The sequence below is a fragment of the Phalacrocorax carbo genome, chromosome 1, assembly GCF_963921805.1.
Source record: "Phalacrocorax carbo chromosome 1, bPhaCar2.1, whole genome shotgun sequence".
NCBI classification, from domain to species: domain Eukaryota; kingdom Metazoa; phylum Chordata; class Aves; order Suliformes; family Phalacrocoracidae; genus Phalacrocorax; species Phalacrocorax carbo.
This window is the reverse complement of record NC_087513.1, coordinates 108572236-108587000: the sequence shown is the minus strand read 5'-3', so window position 1 is coordinate 108587000 and position 14765 is coordinate 108572236. Positions and strand designations below refer to the sequence as shown.

Below are 14765 nucleotides of genomic sequence, written 5' to 3'. Positions count from 1 at the left end.
GTTAGAAAGAAGTGTCAGCCATAGTAGTATTCCAACACTGAAACTGAGGTCTGTACCGATCAGCCATGCTGGTTAACGCTATGAAAAACCAACCCTCTCTCAAGCCTGTTTTACCTACAACGTGTTAAGCAGTGAAACAGAACCGAAAAGAAAATGGTAACCCCTTTAAGACCCCCTTTCCACAACTTTCAGAAGATGCTTTATCCCCAGTGTCAAAAGCTCTGTTCACACCATGGATGTGTCTTAAAAATGTATACAAACACATACTAGAAAGCTTCTAAATTAAGTGGTTTGTGTAGAAACCAGGTAGCAATACTCCTGCTTCATTGTTTAGGCTCACAAGTAACATTCAGCATCTAACTGAAAGCCAAGTATTTCACCTCTACATATAAACAGCATGCGCTGATGTTGTGAATCCTCTTCAATCCATGCAGTCTATCTGGAACATCACGACATATCTAACTACTCACCTCTTTCCCAAATGGACTCACGAACAGTGGGATTTTTTCCAGAGTATTTTCCCTGTGTATACAACTACCTAGCAATAACTTAAAGACTGAAGCATAAGCAGGTTTTGGCACAAAGTAGCAGTACATCTTAAATTATTATCTATGTGTATTTTCTTAAACAGATTAAACCCATGAAAATTATAACTTGTCCAGCTAGAACAGAGATCTACTCTGATTTATGTGAGTATAAGATGCACCAGCAGCTTTACCAAATTCATGAGATTCAATTAATATTCATACTAGGACTTTGTTGACAATATTATACTGTACCTGTCCAGATACAAAATTGGAGGAAATTCTAATTTGTTGTGTATCTTCTCTGGTCTCCCCAAAGCCTGATTAAACTCAAATCTTGATAGCTCAAAAGTTAAGACAGGAGGAAGCTCAGTGAACCAGTGCTGAACAAAAGAAAAACAGAAAACGCCACAATGAATGCCTTCCAATAGCAGAACTTTAGTAATAATGTTACAATACCTGCAGACTGACATAGCTATGGGAGAAACTGGTTTTTTAGGGTGGTCATAAGCTTTCTCAAGTTTCCATCTTTCACCTTCACTGTAAACACAGACCATTTGTCACTCACGCCACATCAGAGCTTTTCAACTCATCTATCGCTATCTGCACTAAAGCAGAGCAGGCAGGAAGGCTTTTTCCTTTCACATTTGTCTCGCTTGTACGAAAAGCGGCCTACGCTTGAACTTACCTGCCTTGCCAACTGCCCTGTTCTCCTTTAACTCTTGAAGGCCACTGAAGGAGTTGTTTATACTGTATCAAGTGCTCTTCCCAACAACTGCCTCAAACTCAAGTTTCTGACCTTTTCATTCAGCTGGTATCACTCAAAGTTTCTAATCACCTCCTCTGAAGCAAGATCAACAAGTATTTTGGGCTGCATCAGGCAAGCTGTCTCAGCGCTGTAAAACTGATACTTTTTCTTGAAATCTCCTCCATACCAACAACCTCTGCTGAAGTTTCTGCTCACGTATCTGATCACTGCTAATCCCTCTATGGTCCAACCCATGTTATCATCACCTTATCCCAACTTCGAGTATTCAGTAGAGGTCTATCCTCAGTCCTCATTTCACAGAATGATAGGGGTTAGAAGGGACCTCTGGAGATAGTCTTGTCCAACCCCCCTGCTTGAGCAGGACACCCAGAGCAGGGGGCACAGGAACGCATCCAGGAGGGTTTTGAATGTCTCCAGGGAAGGAGACTCCCCACCCTCCCTGGGCAGCCTGTGCCCCTGCTCTGGCACCCGCACAGGAAAGAGGTTTTTCCTCATATTCAGCTGGAACTTCCTGTGTTCCACCTTGTGCCCATTGCCCCTTGGCCTGTCGTTGGGCACCACTGAAAAGAGCCTGGCCCCATTCTCTGGACACCTGCCCTTTAGATATTCATAAACATTGATAAGACCCCCCCTCAGTCTTCCCTTCTCCAGGCTGAACAAACCCAGGTCTCTCAGCCTTTCCTCATAAGAGAGAACTTCCAGTCCCCTGATCACCTTTGTACCTCTCTGCTGGACTTGCTCAAGCAATTCCCTGTCTTTCTTGAACTGGGGAGCCCAGAACTGGATGCAGCACTCCAGATGTGGTCTCACTAGGGCAGAGTAGAGGGGGAAGATAACCTCCCTCGACCTGCTGGCCACACTCCTTTTAATGCACCCCAGAATACCATTGGCCTTCTTGGCCACCAAGGCACAGTGCTGGCTCATGGTCAACTTACTGTCCAATTCTTTCCTTACATACTTCACTTCTCAACTACAAAACAGCTCCAATTCCAACATTAGTCTCTTTTTCTCCCCACTTTGCAACATAAAACCCACAGTTGATCTGTTTAATGTGTTTTGGATGTCTAACCTTCAGCTCAAGCTTCCCTGATCGCTGCGGATATCATTGCCACACATTTCTGACATCAATGCCCACAGCCCAGATGTGGCATTTGACTCAGGGCTCACTTCAAGTTCTCCTATTCAGCCAAATGTCTTGAATAATCTCTTCATACAATACCTCCAAGACAGCCTTTTCTTCCTGTACTCATAGCTAGAATTCAGGTTTAGGTTCTCCTCGCTCCACATCTCAGTGCAGTGTCTCCTCTCTCCTCCCTTTGCCCAGCCTTAGCATTCATAGCCTTGTCACACCAACAGATTTCCAGGATGTTGCTGAATTTTCCAGTTCGTTGCCTTCAGCATCACTCTGTTTACATGAGAAATGAGCTGCCTTCCCTTTTCTTGCCTGTGTCAGCCTCCACTAACCACCTTTTCAGTTCGAAAGGAGACAATCATGACTTCTCTCTTGCAGCAACTTCACACAGCAGTAAATTTCAATGCTGAGGTTAGCTCGCTTGTTGACACCCTAACTCCATGACTGAAGCTTTTAGGCATCATGATACTACTATTACTAATAATAATGAACAAGCTAAATACCGTGTTAGAGGTAATGGTGGGAACAAGGTTTAAAATATAGAATGTTACTTTCAGGATAAAATGGGTCTTTCAACACATGTGACTACCACGTTGTTAATATTCTTTTTAAGCTTTGATATCTACCAGCTTGGACAAATGCTACTCAAAGTCTTTGTTCAGTGGAGACAGACTTTGTTAAAACTACAAGAAATTCAGCTTCCGTCAGTACTTCCAAACCTTCCAATGCACTGCAACATCTTTGAGGCATTACATTTAAGCATAATTACTAAAAGCAGCAACCAGTATAAATCAATTACTTCAGTTTAGGAAAATATAACCAACTTACTGGGCTGTGATAATAATGCAGTAATATTCTTCTAGATTAGGACTTAACACATTACCTTTCTTGTTTTGTTACTGTTGTCAATCTGTCATATGACTATTTCACTTCCATTTCCACATGCTATGAAGCCAAGCTGATTAAAACCCTGACAGTTTCACAGAACTCAAAGCTTAACACTCTAGACCTGTTCATGACTATCCTTCTGTTCCCCGTAGTTTCCTGACATTACAGGTTTTAACCCTCAAAAACAAAACCCAAAAAACCTGGTCTGACATATCTAGTCAAGCATTTATAACCAAACTGACATTTTATGCATGAACGCGCACAGGTTTTAACTGCAAGACAACCCTCAGTCCATAAGATGGACAATCATGCTCTTGTAGTAGGTACATACAAGATTTCACCTTGCATAAAGAAATTGAACTTTGAATTGTACCAAGACATTGATGAGATTTTTATTTTTTTTTTCTTTTCTTCTAGTTAGATTTCAGGAAACATGCTCATTGTAAGAAGCCATTTCTATAAGTGCTGGAAGAAAAAAAAAATTGAAACGTCCTGTGAAAGAACACCACATCCAGTAAGATGTGTAAATACATTTAAGAATGCTTGTTAACATCTGATTTGGTTGATCAATATTTGATCAACAATAGCTGACCAGAAAAAGGGACTGCAAAAGGGAAGCTATACAACCTTTGTTGATAACACAAAATTTGAAATACAACTTCAGACTGGAAGATGATTTCAGTGTGTATCACTGGGCTTAGTAATTAAACCCTGTGTGTACGTTGATACGACTAAAGGAAGCAAAATTTCATTACTGCAGAAGATTGACATCAAGGAAGAAACTATACCTGAACTTCTTACTTACACAGAAGAAACCCCCTAAGATTTCACGTCTTTAAAATAACTGAGATGAAACATGAACAACTGTAAAGAGAAAGTAGCTCAGCCTTTACAGGCAATGGGGATTCCTGTATTTCCACATCAATAACCCACAGATTACTACTGAGTGCTCTGCTATAGAAAAAATGCTGGCTATGTACATGCATGTCAGCAATATGAGGGGACGTTTCAGAGCACACCCTCTTGGTTCTACAACCACCATTGGTCCAAATACCTCTTTTCCCTAACCTGTGACTTCTGCACAAGAAATGTCGTCCATCACCTCGACCCAACACCATACACTGCATAGCCCACTTAGTGGGGCTCCGTCTGAATCCCTCCACCCACGCCTCCAGCATGCTCTGACGTTTGGCAGCTTCCTGCTCTAGCAAGAGCTCTCCTGGGAGGAGCAGCAGCCCACAGAGCAATTACTATCTGTCCACCACCACGAGCAAAGAGGTGAACTGCCCACTGTGGAGGGCAAAGAGGATGCTGGGAAACATCAGTAAAAAGGGGAGAGGGGAAGATGACTAGGGTGCTGAGGAATTACAAGATAGAGGCACAGAGCAATAACAAAAATGCACTAAAGCAATAGCCAAACGCACAGCTTGCACATGTTGTTTACGGCACGGCACAGGGAGGCAAGTCAGTCAGTGCAGTGGTCGGCTACCACAGGACATTATACCCATGAGCTCCCTGGAGATCAAATAGCAGCAACAGGTGGGAACCAGCCTGTGCCAAATCACTGCAGGCACTTAACTGTGCCAGCTTTTCATAAGCATGAACATAATATCTTACAAAAAATACAAAAAGATGATACTCCAGATACTCCAAAAGAGATACAAATGCCAAATTAACAATCCAATTATACCAAACATGAGAACATGCACAGCAGCAGGTCACATAAAAATCAACTGTGAACCCCAATGAAAAAATAAAGAGCACTACAACAACACCCTGAGAGAAGCCCAGGGGAGCACTTAACTAACCTCCTGGCCAGACTTTGCAGAGTTTTCTGAATGGAGAGATTCGATTTCCCCTTCAATCATTGCAGCTTCTAGGCACTCATGCAGATCTTTGAAGCCATTAACCTGGAGTGGATACTGGCCAAACATTTCCGTGTTTTCAAATTTTTTACCTTCACATAAGAAATTAAACAGTTAAGGTTTTAGTAACAAACATTTACCTTTAAAAAACCTAACCATCCTGGATCACCTGACCTAGCCTACTGAACAACACCCACATTTTGTTATTGAACAATTCAATTACATGTATCAAAACAAATTACTTGAACATAATATTGAAAATTACTGTCTTTTCCTCTTCAGCCCATTTTTATATTGCTTTTGCAACTACTGGTAATAAGCAAAACCAAAAATGGCTCGGCACCACAGATGTATGGGAAGCTTTACACATATAAATCAAAGTCCTCCTCCTGCAAAAAGCAGCTCCCTACTACAACAACCCTACATTGTATCAGCAAAGTCAGTGGAATTGCTGGTATGAAACAGCCCTTTGCATAACTATGTTTTGCAAATATAAACCACAAAAGAGGATATTCATGATTTCTGTGCTGAAAACAAGATCATGATTTGGTAATACTGTATAAAGATGTAAGCTCAAACATGAGGAGAGATACGGGTGACAAGCAATTTCAATCTACACTTTCAATGTATTTCATCCTAAGTCACTAACAAGTCGTCTTACATCTGCCAGTTTCTTTTCATTGGTTTGGTTTTTACATCTCCTCAGTTAAGATGAGAAAGTGAGGGATGAAAGTACCCCAATGCAAAGGAGGAAGAATGCTAGCTTGTAGCAAGGAATCTGCAGAAGTATTGGATACACTGTTTCAGGCCAAGGAACAACCTGGAAGCCACTTTAAATATTATAGGTGCTTCTTTCAAATGCGTCTCAGGAGTCATTCGCTCTCGGGATGGGAGACAGAATCACCAACATTAAAATCACTTTCACAACTGCTGGCCTCCTGGGAATAAAGAATGCTGCATTTCTGCTGATCTACTCACTATATGCAGATAAGATAAAGGGAAGCTTGTTGTACAGTCTCTTCCCCCTCAGTACTCTCCAACACTGCTCTTGAGCGGGTTTCCACTGACTTGTTTTCAGTGAACTGTACTTTTAAGAGGGTGAGTTATTCATACCAGAAATTGCGCAGAAGAAAATTTCAGTTATTGTGTTTTAAGTTGCATTAAATGAAGTACAGAGAGTGCAAGAGACTAGCTCAACGAAATGCAGTACTGAGCTTTCCATATACCCTTAGTGAGCGGCAAAAGTGCCCTGATAATACTTCCTTGCAAGCATTTTTGCTCAGCTTCTCACTCTAACTTCTGCTGCACTTAGGTACATACACTCAGCTCCTGCAAGTTATGAAAACAGTTTTTCTGGACCACTGCAGCTCACTACGTTTACCTTCAGTCTCATTCTCATGAAAAACCTTTTGTCACAGACTGAATGTGTATCCTCCAAGTGTGCTTCTGCAGAAGTACCTAAAATGCTATAACTGGATCATTCACCTGTGTACTTAGACAAGCACAGAACAGATGCAAGCACAGAAGTCCAAGTAAATTCAGGTGCATACCTTCAAGTACACCTACTGCTAGAAATCGCCCATAAAATAACTCCACCATTGGGTTCTTTGGTTTCTCTCCATCCCTGAAAACAGAAAGCATGTTAGTGCAAAAATCAAACACAAAGCTACAAACTTTTATAAAACTATGAGCAGAACATTCTGCATTCATTGTGGAAATGCTGCCTATTTTACTCAGTTACTGTTCATTAAATCAGATTTTATTCACGAATGGTTAAATTGTACGAAACCCTTGTAAAAACTATTTCCTGAAACACTCTAGAAACAGTTATGTATTCAAAAGAGTTTACAGATGCTCACTTACACAAATGATGAGCATTTTCTTCTGAAAAGATAACTATATTGAACATTTTGATGGGAAAAAGCAAACCAAACCACCAAAAATGTACTTCCCACTGAAAGGCTGAAAAAGATCCAACCGGATACAGAGCAAGGGAAAAAAAAAAAAATTCTTACCTCTCTTCTTCAGCTTTAATTTGGAAGGCATCTTCTAGCCAATCTAATAATTTGTGTGTAAATTCACTAACATCTTGCTGTTGAAAAATATAAAATGATCAGTACATGTTCACATATGTAACATAATACAATGAAGTCCCACCTTACAAGAACAGTATAGCAGTATTCCCCCCAACACGAGCTCCAAAAATGACACTATGTTCAAGACTATGCCATGATTGGTTTTTGGAATTTTTTTGTTTGTTTCTTTGTTTTTATGGGTGGCTCTTAGAGCACACTAAGGCTCTGATGTTCCTCAGCCACTACACTGTCCTGTGATCCTTATTACTTGGGTTCAGCTTTCATACTATGCTAGTCCAAAGGCATCTTATGAATCCCATTGTTCAAACCCTTTGGTATCTAACAAGTGGTGACTAATATTACTTTCATCGAGCACTAAATTCAGCATGCTGTTGCAATTAAACACCTTAGCCACGTAACCTCATGTGGGAAAAATAAAGTATCCTGAAAACATTTTGTTTCTTCAAAAAAATCAAAATATACCCACTACGATTAAGACAGGTATCCTGAATATGAATATTAGGATCCTCCAAAGCAGTATCTACACAGGCAAATAGTACACTAGGACTCTACCAGCCCTGGAGGTACTGTTAGATGAGAGTAAAGCTCCTTCAAAAACCACAGCTATAACTAAACCCTAAAAGCAAGGATGCAGAACTATTATTTAGTTTCTAAATTAACAGGAAGAGAGTATACCAAATAAAACAGTCATGCTGTCCAGATTTTTTTAATTATTTTTTTTTAACTTAATTACTAGAGATCATATAATATTAAAGAAATAGCTCAAAGATTGTGATAATTAGAAGTTTCCTTTCTGTGGACATTTTGAATTGTTGTTGTCCATTTTAAGTATTTCCCTATTGCCAGATGACAGTAAGAAAACATGTGTAAGCTTGAATAAAAACACACAGAAATCACCTGTTGGGAATCATTTGATTTAAAAGCATCTTTCAGGATCTCCACCGCTCTTGATGGGTCAACATACTTCCTCTTTGAACCAACTAGAAGTGCAAACAGGTACCTCAATTCACGCATGAAAGGCAGATTCCTGTGTTCCTGTATTTGAAGAAGAATTAAAAGTAGTTAACAAAGTGGTAACAAAAATCTGCTTTACAGAGTAACACCCAATGAACGAAGCATATATCCAGCCAATCATCATAATAATATATAAGCTTACTTCTTGTACTACCATTGCATGCCTTTTACTTGTCAGTTTTACAAAATAATGTAGTTCCCTGAGAAGAAAATTATATTTCAGAAATTGAAAGCTCCCTGAAACGACATCTAGATGTACTGGTTTGACTTGAAATGGGGCTGAATGGACCAGTGGACAAGCCTAGTTGTGTTTAAGACAGAACTGTTTTTCCCGAGACTTACAAAGCCTTAAATAATGCACTGCAGCAATATGCATTGATTTTACTGAAATTAGTATTCCTCTATATGTCTAGCAGAATTTCTTGTGAACCTACACACTGCCTCGTACCTTTTTAAGTTTTTCTTTTTTTACTGAAGACTAAATTTAAGGTGTACACAAATTATTATTTCTCTTGACAGAAGGAAGAGAAATAGCCAGCTTTCCTTTCTACCTATTTTTTTAAAGTACAGTTCATGGGCAATACGGAGTTCTTTTTCTGGTTTCCAGGAGAGAAGCAGAAGAAATACTTTCTGTCTGTATAATGAAAAGCAAGTAAACTGAAACACAAATCCATCATACCATGGATTAAACCACAGGTTACAAATGCTGTGGAGCTTGGTATCACTCAAACTCCTGAGCAGGTAGTTGACAAATACTCGCAAAATTAAAACCCATGTAACATCCATTTGTGTTTAGCACAAAGTATTTGTGCTAAAGGCAGCACACTTGCCAGATGCTGGTCAAACTGGAATTACTTCATGACAAGCTATTTCACATGTCCATCAAACAGCAGACTTGTTTAGTTATTCCTATGTCAATCCAGTATGCATAAAGCTTTTTGTACATAAGGTCTGATTTATTTCAGCTTTAAAAACTGCGTGGTGCACTGGGATATGTTCTGCATAATACCTAAAAAAATACTTCTAGTCATGTAAATTCCCAAGTTTTACTCGCTCTTGTAGTCCACCTTGCAAAACACCTGCTAATTATAAACACTGTTCACAGAAAAGGTTTGACTTGCATCAAATGCCACCCTAATTCACCATTAATCATCATAATCTAAAAATAAAAATCAGTCTCCCATTTACATAGTTAAAGCACTTTGTAACAACAAAACAGTGAAACAAATTGTGAAAGTGATTTTTTTCATACTATTTTCATAAAGTGATCTATTAAAAATGAATAGGATTTCAAGCTTAGCTACAGATACATCTTACGAAGATGCTTCAATACCAGTGATAATTTATATGCATAATACAGTTGACTGACCACAGAATACTCTAGGTCTAACCTACCTCTCGTTAAATCTGAAGTACATAGGCAGTGAGTGAGTATTATTGCATTACTTACCCAGATTTACACTACTAATTTGGCTGAGTTTTAAGTATACTTGTAGCCTTAGGCTGAACAACTGGCTACTGATATCAGTAGGACTACTCAGAACAAATATCTCTGTAAAGCCTATGAAAGTTCTCTAAAACTAGAAAGATCCTTGTTGTTTTGAGAAAGCTCAATTTAATGCATTAGGGATGATTCTTGACTGGATTATGCAGGCATTACCACAATAAACAATGACTATGACTAAACAAAGCCTAAAATCTTCAAAAGGATATGAGCCAGTCCCCAGGACAAGCTATACAGTTCCATAAAGGACTTGCACATTAAAACAAAAGAACTAATAAAGTAATCACAGGACAGCATATGGCTCTCAATTTCAAAGCACACTGTAGATGCAACAACACGAAGATTAAAATAAACTTTAAAATTAAAATAATCTTTTCATACAGTTTAAGTAAACTGTACGGGAAGTTCATAATCTAAAACATTCTCTATTGTAGCACCTATCCTGCCTGCATAAATGACTTCTTAATACACTGATGTTGGAAAAATTTAAGATTAAGAAATGCTTCTAAAGCAACCCACATGTTTAACACACAGCAAACATTCATTATTGTCAATCAGTGGGCCAGGACACTCGCAAAATGATAAGGCTGAAACGGGGAAGGATGTGCTAACCTGGAGCACAGTAACCTACTTCCTCCAATAATAAAGTGTTTCCTGAAGATATCATTGAGACCAAATACATAGCTGGCCTCACTGTGTACAGCAAAAAATATCTGTTCACATGACAGCAAGAGGTAAGTGAACTGGAGAGCAAAGAGGCTGCAGTAACTACAGAGTACCATATTTGTTCTACAGAAGAAAGCTGAGGAACACACTGAGGAAGCGACATGGATTTCAAATTAAAAAACAAAAACAGATTGGAGATTTTAAGTGTATGTCCAGGTTTACAATCCAGAAAAACAAAGTCCAATTAGCTGAGGAAAACAGGGTGGGGTTTTTTTGTTTGGGGTTTTTCTTTTGTTGGTTTTGGGTTTTTTTTGTTGTCAGGTTTTTTTGTTTGGTTTTGTTTTTTTTGTTTTTGTTTGTTTTTAAAGTCAAGGTTACTACCAATTACTTCTGGATTACATGTTTTACATGCCAAATTATTATTAATAGCATTTGGATTCAATATATTGATCGGAAAGAACAAAAACACCCCACTGTGCAAGACTCCCTGAAGTACAACCACGTGCTTTAATTCTAAATCAAGATATTGTCATGACCCTAGCATTAAACTCTACTTTCCACCAACAGAAACAACAACAGGATGAAAACCAAAGTCCTGAAAATCTGGGATTATTAAAGCTTGGTCTTTATTAGCAAGGAAACTTGATCCTAGGGAATGTCAGTCACACACAGTACTTAATACTAGGTTAAAATTTAAAATAAAACTAAGTCAAGATAGTTTTAGAACAAGTAAGCAGATGGAAGTAAATTCCAGGGCTTTTTTTTGTCAACTGATAGCTTATACTACAACTTCAAACCAATTTGCCTCTACTTGCCTTCACCTTATAAAGAAATAAAAGCACCACATTTGGGGGCATGCATGCCTATTTCTTCTATTTGTCTAAGTTCCAACTACTGGAACGATCTCTTTGCCTAAATTCTCCCAAAACATATTTCAACACTAAGACAAGCCTTTTTCAGCTGTAGATAAGACAGATGAGTACATCAATTAAGAATGTTTTTTCATTCTGGAATTTAAGTTAACAAAAGGAGAGGATACAAACTACTGCCAGAGATTCTTAGCAGCAGGCTTGCAGAAAGCAAGGGTTCTGCACAAATCCATATACTTGCCTGGTGTCACACCATTTCACACAGCCTGAATATTGTCTGTCATGGTCAGTATTTCTAAAAAATAGCACTTTGGAATTGCTAAAGGCATTCAGCTGCTACTGTCAATGCTTGGGCACGACATTTTTCAAAGACAACTACTAACTATTATCTATTTCATATCACCTCCTAGATGCCAACTGCTTTTTACATGAAGGTAAAGAACTCTGAGTACTGGAGGATATTACTAAAACAAATTATATGATGAATAATGAAGTACCAGTTAGAAAGTCAATTTTAAAAATAAAAAATATATTTCAGCACAACTCTCTGGTAAAGCATGACTTTATCCTGTCTTCCTTACTAAAATGCACTGTCCCATCTTGCGACATGTTCCCAATGCTACCCATGTAGTATTTGCACACCATCTCATGACCTAATGCAAATACTTTTTCCTTTAAAAAAAAAAGTTACAACTTTCAATAGGGTGGGAGGCAGGGAAGAAACTGTACAGTTCTAACTGAACATGCAACTTCCCTTTTATGGTACATACCTAGAGGTTTAGAAAATGGACACTATCTTCTCTATGTCTGTTTTCTTTTGCATTTTTAATTGCAGCTCTTACTTTTGCTAGCGAACATTCCTGTCAAGCCTGAAATGCCAAATAACTAAGAACAGGCCAACAACACACTCCCTTTTTAAAATCCAAAAGAAAGGGGTAAAAGGCAATAGTCTAATTTCTGGATATGCAAAAATTCACTGCTCTGTAAACCCCTGCTAAAAATCAGGGCATCAAGCGCCTTCATGCTTCATACAGCCACTTCCCCATCTCATTTCTTCCTTTCTATTTCATAACATAGAAACCAAGGTGCCCTCATGTATCTCTCCTCAGAGGGCATCCATGAAGGGAGAAAAACTGGTATGTTTGTCCCTCAGTCCATGACCATTCCCCCTCCCTCCCTAGTCTGAGGTCTCAAGAAACCTGAGCCAAGGCCCCCCCTCCCCAGCCTCGTATGAGTACCAGAATAAACATGGGAAAACCTATGCTTACAATCGCCTCATTAAAAGGCCAGAAGAGACAAGCTAATAACCAAAAGCTTGATCTCAGGTCATGAGTTACAAGTAACTGACATCCCCAAAAAAACAACGAAGTGGCCAGGCCAACACCAACAATGCTGCTCGCACAGCTACACAGATCAAAACCATGCAGGTAACCAAAAAGCATGCCCACGGCTGCACAGCGCGAGGGGTCTCTTTGTTAACACAAGCTCCACTCACTAGCGGCAGCGCTGCTATGGCTGTATCAGCGAAGCCCTTCCACTGAACCTAAGCAGCAGCGCACCAAGCAAACTCTGCCTCTCTCAACATCCTGCCCCATCCTCTGCTCAGAAGCTAACGTATTTTACGCAATACCCGTAATAGGAAGCTCAGAGAAATGTTAATTGGCACCTATAAAAACCGTGCTAATTTGAGCTGAAGAACAGTGCAAAATTCAATTACAAGTGAGAAATGCCCTTATCAGCCACTAGGGGAAGTTCGCTTCTAATTTTACCTTTTGGTTTCGGGGCAAGTCTTGAGCATTTGCAGGAGGATTGAAATTCAAAACTAGTCTTCGAAACTCCAGTAGGTTAAATAATGACTGAAAAGGGGAAAAAAATTAAAAAACGTTTAAGCATTTCTGTAAACAATACAAAATTCTTCCAAATGTTCCTTAGCGAACTAAATGAAATGTCAAACATATGAAATGCTAAGTTTAATTTCAGAAGCTGTAGTATTTGCTAAGCATATTTTCAACAGAAGACAATTATTTTTGCTGAGAAAACAGCATAATCAAAAAAACGTCTTTACAGTTAATCACATAAATGGAACAATAATTTTAGATGCTAGGTAGTTTTTACAACAAGAAATTTATTAATTTTGTAACTGTCAGTTTTCTAATCAAAATTAAAGCCTGTTTAGCCATGTAAAATTCATCTTGTAGCCCCTTTATCATCTACCTCCTCAGCGCAGAGAGAGTACATCTTTGAATGTGCAATGTAAATCCACTTGCAATTATCTCGTTTACATTCTGTCCACTCCTCCCATTATTATAGGATCTGAATACTGTACATTAGAGTAAGGAAACTGGGTTGTACATCTTTTCAGGTCAGGAACTGATCACATTCTTATTTTATGGACAAGACATGAAAACAGGTGTCTACAGGCCCACCAACAAAGAACCCCTCAGCATAACACAGAGCCTGGAGCCAAGAGTACAAGAATAAGATGACTCCATGTTGCAAAACAAAGTCCAAAGCAGTGGCTGAGAACTGAAGTCCTCAGTACTTTCTTAACTGCATCATTGCTTTTCTGTACACACAGAAAGCTCTTTAAAATACTAGTCTGTGGTAATGAAGTGAGCTTTACTTAATGAAGAAAGGGTAGCAGAAAAGGTCTAAAATATCAGAGAAGCACAGGAAAGATTTGCCCTCCTATTCATCCCTTCGGTTTTACAATCTATAATTAACTCTCTCCCCCCACCACCCCGACACATATTGTTATTTATTTTGAGAGGCAGAGCTTGCCTACCCTAGCAATAGGCTTTGATCCCACAACTTGTCCTACACAGGTAAAGACTTAAGTCACAGACCACAGCAGGTTTAATAGGACTTCAACCCCACAGTGGCATGAAAGTGAAATTCAAATTGTGAGGAGGCACTGCATTTATTCTAATAATTTAGAACATGTTGGAAAGGGGGGGGGGGGGGAAATGTTTGTGAAAAGTTGCAATGTTCCCAACTCTACTCATGAAAGAGCCTGTAGCAAGTTTAACCTCTTCCCACACCCCACAGTATACAGCATCTCCAGCAAAATGAAAAGGCTAAAGTTTTTAGGCCTAACATTTTTTACGTTTAAAAATAAATAATTAAAAGAAAATTAAAAAGACCAAACAAAAAAGACTTTTCTGACCTTGCTAAATCAACACAGACAATTGAGTATTCAAGCTTTTATTTTTTACTTCTGTTTTGCTGTTCAAAATACAGGTTCCCCTTTTATCAGTCCTTGCAGAGAAGGGAGATTAAACACAGAGTCCTTTGTTTACTTAATCAAAGCATAGAAAACATTAATATTTAATTCAAGTGTCATTCTAGAAGTTGATACTAATTGAAGTTGTGTCTCATGATGTAACATCATTCCACTGGTGAGCTCTTCAACAAGCAAAACATAGCAATGCCTTACAT

The 14765-nt window shown here is 38.9% G+C and overlaps 1 protein-coding gene across 4 annotated transcripts in view; it reads right to left on the bottom strand.

Annotated features, from left to right (window-relative positions):
- USP25 (ubiquitin specific peptidase 25) overlaps positions 1–14765 on the bottom strand; it is a 94941-nt gene that overhangs the window by 29363 nt on the left and 50813 nt on the right. For 2 of the 4 annotated variants that reach the window (XM_064469984.1, XM_064469999.1), the window contains exons 6-11: positions 13097–13183; positions 8172–8309; positions 7194–7270; positions 6729–6802; positions 5122–5270; positions 780–907 (exon numbers count right to left, since the gene is read on the bottom strand). In XM_064469984.1, coding sequence (XP_064326054.1) covers positions 780–907; positions 5122–5270; positions 6729–6802; positions 7194–7270; positions 8172–8309; positions 13097–13183 — 653 coding nt within the window. The remainder of the gene's footprint in view (positions 1–779; positions 908–5121; positions 5271–6728; positions 6803–7193; positions 7271–8171; positions 8310–13096; positions 13184–14765) is intronic. The other 2 variants (XM_064469993.1, XM_064470003.1) reach the window with 1 other exon arrangement.